The sequence below is a fragment of the Herpailurus yagouaroundi genome, unplaced genomic scaffold, assembly GCF_014898765.1.
Source record: "Herpailurus yagouaroundi ecotype Mexico unplaced genomic scaffold, PumYag 569, whole genome shotgun sequence".
Classification (NCBI taxonomy): domain Eukaryota; kingdom Metazoa; phylum Chordata; class Mammalia; order Carnivora; family Felidae; genus Herpailurus; species Herpailurus yagouaroundi.
Window position 1 is genome coordinate 4,191,677 of NW_024412786.1, and position 8,069 is coordinate 4,199,745.

The 8,069-nt window shown below is 53.9% G+C and overlaps 1 protein-coding gene across 1 annotated transcript; it reads left to right on the forward strand.

Moving 5' to 3' along the window:
• The first annotated feature begins 296 nt into the window (after positions 1-296).
• CABP4 (calcium binding protein 4) lies at positions 297-4,369 on the forward strand. Its single transcript, XM_040465699.1, has 6 exons — positions 297-1,019; positions 1,396-1,426; positions 1,510-1,653; positions 2,468-2,577; positions 2,930-3,077; positions 3,189-4,369. Exons 1-6 carry the CDS (start codon positions 657-659, stop codon positions 3,215-3,217), a joined length of 825 nt encoding a protein of 274 aa, XP_040321633.1. The 5' UTR covers positions 297-656; the 3' UTR covers positions 3,218-4,369.
• Positions 4,370-8,069: the final 3,700 nt, after the last annotated feature.

Genomic DNA, 8,069 nt, shown 5'->3' on the forward strand with positions numbered 1-8,069 from the left:
GCTCCCTGGGAAACCCTAACCCCGGCTCAGCAGGGCCGAGTGACCAGCCAGGCCACCCCATCCCTGACAGAGCCACGTGGTTAAAACCTCCTCGCCCTGGGCCCCTCTGCCTCAGGGTAGGCTCTGGGTCCCCCCGGAGGCCACCTCCTCCGAAATCACCCCCATGTCCCTCAGTCTCTGTGATCTGGCCTCGCTTCCTCAATTTCACAGACACTCTGCCCCAGCCACGATGTCCCCGTGAGGGGCAATTCCCTCGTCCTTGCTTAGCTGAGTCCTGCTCGTGTCACACAACCCGGCTGAGTCCTTGACTCCAGCAATATTGCCCCCATTTCATAGATCGGGTGACTGAGGCTCAGGGAGGTGAAGTGGTTGGGTGTCCCAGCTCCTGAGGCCACTTAGGAGCCGGAGTCCGAAGCTCACCGTGTCCCGGCACCCTTGTCGCTGAGGGCAGTTCTCTTGACCCATCTGTCTCTGCCCTCAGGCAGAGGGCCGGGATTAGGGCCCGGAGCTGCCTGCCTCACTTACCCTAATCCCCCTCAAGGCTCGATCCCAGGCAGTCAGCTCTCAGGGTAGGGGTGCGTAAGCAGCTTTATGGTCCCTGAGAACCAAGGGTGCTCCCTGGTGCTGCATCGCAGAGTTCTGTCGCCCCTTTCCACATGGCCGCAGAACAGGCGAAGGGGCAGCGTGGCCCAGACCCCCAGAAGCCTCCTGTGGAGGCTGTGGCTTCCGGGAGCGGTGCTGAGGGCCTGCCCTTGACCAGGAGGAGGAGCAAGAAGGACAGGGGACTCGGAGGGTCCCGGAAGGGTGCTGGTGGCTCCGAGGAGCAGACCCCCGTCCCTGGCCCCGAGGCCCCCGGGAGCAGCAAGAGCCTCTCTGGGAATGGAGAAGGGCAGGAGGGGACAGGCCCTGCAGCCCCCAGGCCAGCCGGTCGTCGCCAGTCTCACCGACACCACTCTGGCACGCAGCACGATGCTGCCCAGAAGACATACGGGCCCCTGCTCAACCGCATCTTCGGGAAGGTCAGGTGGGGCCCGGGCTGGGGAGGAGGGGGACACACTTGTGCCCTTGGACTCCGCCCGCCCTGCCCCTAGTACTCAGGCCTCCTAGCGCCTCTGCTCCAGACCCGGGAGCCTGAGCTGTAGAGGCAGGGTTTGGGGAAGGGTTGGTCTTGGGCCTGGCTGGTTTGGGCTAGTCTTCAAACCCAGGATTCTGGGAGAGCTCTGGGCCCCAGGAGCCGGAAGTGGGGGGGGGGGGGTGCCATCTTTTCTCGGGGGGGCGTGGGACTTCAGCTGCCTTCTCCTGCCCTTGTGAGACTGGCCCTACCCAGGCCATCGTGGGCTAGGGCTGGAGGAGGCAGGATGGCCCCCAGGGACATGCTGGACTGTGCCTCTGCAGGACCGCGAGCTGGGCCCCGAGGAGCTGGATGGTGAGTGGCCCTTGCTGGCGGCAGTGGTGGGTGGGAGGTGTCCCTGAGCCGGGCTGCCCGGGCCTGACCTCCCTCCCCTGCAGAGCTTCAGGCCGCCTTTGAAGAGTTTGACACTGACCGTGACGGCTACATCGGCTACCGGGAGCTGGGCACCTGCATGCGGACGCTGGGCTACATGCCCACTGAGATGGAACTCATCGAGGTCTCCCAGCACGTCAAGATGCGAAGTCAGTGGCTGAGCCCCACCGGCCCGGGGCGGGGCGAGGCGGCAGCCATCTGGCTCTCTGTCTCTCTGACCCTCCTGAGGCTCCTGAAAAGAGCCTCCTGAGGTTCAGTGAGACCGACTGTGACAGAACCCTGGCCGCTCCGGGCGATTAAATGTCGGATGGGCGTGCGCTTGTGTGATTATCATTAGCTAAATTGTCAAATATCAGATTCCCTTCATTCCAGGACACCTGCATGTGCTCTGTGGTTTGCAAAATGGGATGTGGCTTACACCTGATGCGAACATTTAGCGCAATGCTTTTCTTTCCCCAAAGCTGTTATTTGACCACCGGTGCTTTTCGTAATCGATGGTGTCTTAGAACGGCGGGACTACGTGGGCATACTCCTTAAGAGGCATTTATGGCTGCCCACGGGGTCCCAGCATGTCAGAGCCACCAACTGCACACCCCCGGAAGCACCTAAGAGTGGGTTCTCTCACCCTTGCCCCGGGATGAGGAAGGAGGTTTAGTAAGTCGCCCAAGGCCGTCGGCACCCAAGGTCACCCACGCCCCATCGACAGCACAGCCAGGGCTTAACTTTAGGGCTGCCTGGTTCCAAACCTTGGCCTCTTTCCCCCTTGACACAGGTCACTGAGAGCACTCAGGCACCTGGCCCTGTCATCTCTGTGGAGAACGGGGCTCTGACCTCCTACCCCCATCCCCGAGGGCATGGATGCTGGGTGCTCCTTCCTGGATGTAGAGCTGGGGAGAGGTGGGCGCCTGTGAAGTCCTTTCTCGGGGCCCCAGCCTTCTCCATTGTGACACTCTGCCTCCGCAGTGGGTGGCCGTGTGGACTTCGAGGAGTTTGTGGAATTGATGGGCCCAAAGCTGAGGGAGGAGACAGCACACATGTTGGGGGTGCGGGAGCTGCGCATCGCCTTCCGAGAGGTGTGGAGCGTGGCCGAGTCGGGTGCTGGGTGGGCAGCTGGGCGGCAGACCTACTGGCCTCCCATCTGGGCCAGAGAGACGGTGGGGGGGGGCCCAGCCTCTGGAGGCCCAGAGCCCTGCAGATGGTGGGACTGGGCCAGGGAGGATTGGAGAGGGGCCATCTCGCTCTCAGCTGGAGGATCCACCCAAGGAGACTTCCTGGAGGAGGGGCCTATTGTCTCAGCCTGGGAGGAGGAGGAGGGTTTCGGTGGGCGAAGGTGGGGACATCCAGGCACAGGATGTGGCAAGGAGGAAATGGGTCCGGGCAGAGCCAGCTTTGGGTGGGAGGGACTGAGCCCTGCTGGGATCCTAGTTTGACAGGGACAGAGATGGACGAATTACAGTGGCAGAGCTGCGGCAGGCAGCACCTGCTCTGCTGGGGGAGCCGCTGGCGGGTCCTGAGCTGGACGAGATGCTCCGAGAAGTGGACCTCAACGGGGATGGCACCGTAGACTTTGACGGTGAGTCTCCTTCCCAGACGACCCCCCACCCCTCCAGCTCCCAGGATGATCCCAGCACGTCCTGGGATCCCTGACCAGGACTGGCCCAAGCCCTGCCCTTCTCTCCTCCAGAGTTTGTGATGATGCTTTTCACCCACTGAAGTTCTAGAAGGGAGAATGCGTTACCCCGCTGGCCCCAGGCCAGCAGGGTTCATGCCGTACGCCCTCCCCCTGAGGCCTCAGAATGGAAGACCACCCAGCAGCCCTCAGGCTTCTTCGGTCCTTGACAACACCTGGCTGGAGAGCCTGCTTGATGTCACCCACCCCCCTTCATTCTCACCTTCCTCCCACCTGAGCTGCCCGGAGGGAACCTGCACTCCGCCGTCCATCATTCTCCAGGGTGAGCAAGATTTGGATCTCTCCACACCCTCGGTGGGTAGCAAGCTCCCCGGCACCGCAGTATCACAGACAGGGGCGGGGCGTGGAGTTGGGGGGGATTCTGGAAACATGGTGAATTGAGAGCGTGGCTGGATGCCTCCCACTACCCGTGTAAAAATGTTAAAAAGACAAAAACTGAACTTGAAAGAAAGCCAGGGATGACCCCAGTACTAAAGACAAAGCAAGAACTCAGAGCCGGGTGGCGGGACAGAGGGGACAGCATGGGGGCTTCAGACGTGGAGAGAGGTTCGGAAGCCTGGGCTCTGACACCCATGGATGACAGAAGACCTGTAAGAGGCTGGGGAACAGGACAGGAGCCTGAGCACCTTCCCGGGTCTCAGAGGGCTACCCTGTTCTTGAAAAGGGGACCAAAAGATACCTCCATCTACCAGCGTGAGGAAGTAGCAAGGGTACGGACGTCTAGGGCCTTGAGTGGACAAAGCTACCCTAAGGAACCTGGGACTCAGGCTGGCACATTAGGCAGGAGTGTGGTCTATCTCCACGGTATGGGAAGCTGAAGAAATAGGGAGAAGCTACCGGAAGAGCACTCTTCAACCCAGAGCACATGGGACTTAACAAACAACAGCCCTGTCACTTCGGAAGATGAACTCATGACAAAGACTTACAGATCACATGGGAAAACAAGTCCCCGTGAGGGAGACGAGGCAGATGCAACAAACAGGAAAATCAACACCCCCAAGTGTAAGTAACAGAAAAATCCGAAAGAGGCCACAAAGTCAATGCAAACAGAAATGATATAAAAGAAGGGAGAGAGGCCAGTAGGTAGTAACAGAATGGTATGAAACAGAATAGGAAGATTAATAAGAATAAAAGAATTTCTGAAAATAAAGGAGATAGCCATTGGAATAAAAAAAGCACAATGGTGGGGCGCCTGGGTGGCGCAGTCGGTTGAGCGTCCGACTTCAGCCAGGTCATGATCTCGCGGTCTGTGAGTTCGAGCCCCGCGTCAGGCTCTGGGCTGATGGCTCAGAGCCTGGAGCCTGTTTCCGATTCTGTGTCTGCCTCTCTCTCTGCCCCTCCCCCGTTCATGCTCTGTCTCTCTCTGTCCCCAAAATAGATAAACGTTGGGAAAAAAAAAATTAAAAAAAAAAAAACCACAATGGGTTGGTTAAACAGCAGATTAGACACCATTTGAGAGAAGATTAGTGAACGGGAAGCTACATGTGAGGAATCACCTATAAGGTAGCCCTGAGGGATAAACAGGTGGCAAATATTAAAGAGTAGTTAAAAATCATCAGGAGTCTCAGGAGAAAATACAAAGAATGGACACGAGGCAACCCTCAAAGACGTGACGGCTGAAACCCTTCCATAAAGACTTCCACAAAGACAAATGCCCAGATGGAAGGAACACAGTGGAGCCTCAGAAGGATGAACAGAAACAAATATATATCTAGATGCATTCCAGCAGAACTCAGAACACAGAAGAAAACCCTATACACAATTCAACTGGAGACAAAAGTCAGATTACTTACCGAGGAGCAGAAATTAGGCCCTACGAAGGCTTCTTCTTCTTCTTTTAAAAATGTTTTATTATTTATTTCTGAGAGAGAGAGAGAGAGAGAGAGAGAGAATGCGAATGAGGAAGAGGCAGAGAGAAAGAGGGAGACACAGAATCCGAAGCAGGCTCCAGGCTCCGAGCTGTGAGCACAGAGCCAGATGCGGGGTTTGAACTCATGAACGGTGAGGTCATGACCTGAGCCGAAGTCGGTAACCGACCGAGCCACCTAGGAGCCCCTCTACAAAGACTTTTCATTGGTTACAATAAATGCCAGGAGACAGTGGAATAAATTGTTCAGCATGCAGAGGAAAACTATTGCCAGCCAAGAAGACTTTACCTCACTCAATCGTTATTCAAGACGGAAGGTGAAATATCAACTTTTTTCAGGAAACAGAGGCTGGCAAGAGTTTCCTACCCATGTGCTCTCATTGAAGGGAATTTCCTTCAGTAAGAAGGGAATTCAGACCAGAAGAAAGGCGAGTATGTACTAAAGTATGGTCAGGAAAGAGATCAGTAAACATATTTGTGGAGCTAAAGAGGCAGTGACGATAAAAAAAAGTTGGGGGATTTTCAAAATAAGGAGGGACTAAAATAATAGACAAAATAAAACAGAAGACGGGAGGGAATACTTTAGATATGCTAAAATCTTTTCCTCATCTTTCCTAGAGAAGAATAGATGCATTGGTCAGCTTCAGACTTTGTTAACCATTTCAGAATAGCCATTAATACAGGGCGCCTGGGTGGCTCAGTCGGTCAAGCGCCTGACTTTGGCTCAGGTCGTGATCTCATGGTTCCTGAGGTGGGGCCCCACATCGGGCTCTCCGCTGTCGGCGCGGAGCCTGCTTCGGACCCTCTGTCCCCCTCTTTCTGCCCCTCCCCCGCAATAAACTTCAAAACAGTGCAAATCTTCATCTTTTATTTTGAAGCCATTAATATAACAGAAATAGAGATAGAATGTTCCCTTCAATGGTCCAATCCGTAGAGGAAGAAAAGAGGGAAAGTGAATAATTCTTGATTAAACCAGAAGACTAGACAGCGGGCGGGGGGGAGGAAGTAAAGAAAAACCTGATGAAAACATTAAAACAAAGTAAAACAGAAGATAGGAGTAATCCCTAAACGTATCAAAATTACAACAATTCTAAGCAGATTAAGCTTTTTGGTTAAAAGAGAGTCTCAGTCCCAGAAGAAAGGTTCAATGTTCGATTGGGTTCCCTGTGACTGACGGAGACACCAAATAGCAACGCCTTAAAACTGGAGGGGCGCCTGGGTGGCGCAGTCGGTTAAGCGTCCGACTTCAGCCAGGTCACGATCTCGCGGTCCGTGAGTTCGAGCCCCGCGTCGGGCTCTGGGCTGATGGCTCAGAGCCTGGAGCCTGTTTCCGATTCTGTGTCTGCCTCTCTCTCTGCCCCTCCCCCGTTCATGCTCTGTCTCTCTCTGTCCCAAAAATAAATAAACGTTGAAAACTGGAGAGAAGTTTATTTCTTAGGTGAAATCCAGCCGTATGGTCTTCAGGAACCCAAGCTCCTTGCACCAGGTGCCGGGCTATGCCCAAGTTTCTATGTTTTCCAGGTGACACGATGGAGGCAGGAACAAGGAACAAAGAGGGACAAAGAGCGTGAGCCACTTGTACTCTATTAGGGAGGGCTCCTTACCTGGTACAGGGGGCTGCAAAGAATGCTGGGAAATGCAGTCTTTATTTGGGGTGGCCACGTGCCCAGCTAAAAACCAAAGGTTCTTCTACTGGGGGGCAGAGAGCAGCCTCTTCCCCACAGCAGAGTGTAGGATCTAAGGCACATTCGAGCAGCATCATGAGAATCAAAAGGCTGAAAGTGATGGCTTGCTTGCAACACAGATTTACTAGGAGAAAATGAACCAAAGAAAACTCATAAAAGTACAGGCATAGCAGACAGAAATGGGCTAGGAGGCAAAAAGCATTAGGGATAAAATGAGTCACAATTCACTAAAGAAGTCCAACGTTCCTCGTCTGGACACAACGATCGATGTATTTTTCAACTGAAGAAGAAGTTGCATTTAGAGTTTAGCTATTCATGATCCCCTGAGGATAGCGTTACTGTCAACCCAGTTTGGATTTCAAAAATTAACCAGCAAAAATCAAGCACTTTAAATTCTTTAAAAAATTTTTTTAAGACAGAGAGAGACAGAGCATGAGTGGGGATGGGGCGGAGAGAGAGGGAGACACAGAATCCGAAGCAGGCTCCAGGCTCTGAGCCGCGAGCACAGAGCCCGACGCGGGGCTCGAACTCACGAGCTGTGAGATCATGACCTGAGCCAAAGCAGGAGGGTCAGCCAAGTGAGCCACCCAGGCGCCCCTCGTGAAAACCTTAAATGTTGTGATTCAGTGTTCTGTCGACACGTTCATACGGACTAAGGGTTGGCAAACTTTTTCTGTAAAAAGCCAGATAGTGTAAAGATTTTAGGCTTTGAGGACCCTACGGTTTCTGTCACAACTGCTCAGCTCTGCGGTTGTAGTTAAAATTGCCAAGCAGCCCCAGGCCGCATACAAACAGGGATGGCTGGGGTGGAAATTTGGTAATTAACTGATTAAACTTGGTTTATTGACACTGCAATTTGAATTTTGTAAACTTCTTTGTCTCACGAAATCTTACTATTCTTTGACTTTGCCCCCAACCGTTACTAAAATAGAAACGCCATTTTTTTTTTTCCAACGTTTATTTATTTTTGGGACAGAGAGAGACAGAGCATGAACGGGGGAGGGGCAGAGAGAGAGGGAGACACAGAATCAGAAACAGGCTCCAGGCTCTGAGCCATCAGCCCAGAGCCTGACGCGGGGCTCGAACTCATGGACTGCGAGATCGTGACCTGGCTGAAGTCGGAGGCTCAACCGACTGCGCCACCCAGGCGCCCCTAGAAACGCCATTTTTATCTTGGGGACTGTATTGGGCCTGTGGGCTACGGCTTGCTTATACTTGCCGTAGTCTTATATGGAGACTCACTACTTCTGGAATAACTTGGTGTTAAGATTGTGGAATGACAGAGGCACCTGGGTGGTTCAGTTGGTTGAGCATCCAACTTTG

Coding starts and splice junctions, on each gene's coding strand:
- CABP4 (XM_040465699.1), top strand. CDS start 657: ATGGCCGCAGAACAGGCGAAGGGGCAGCGTGGCCCAGACCCCCAGAAG. Junction 1,654..2,467: donor CCAGCACGTCAAGATGCGAA/GTCAGTGGCTGA, acceptor CTGCCTCCGCAG/TGGGTGGCCGTGTGGACTTC. Junction 3,078..3,188: donor TGGCACCGTAGACTTTGACG/GTGAGTCTCCTT, acceptor TCTCTCCTCCAG/AGTTTGTGATGATGCTTTTC.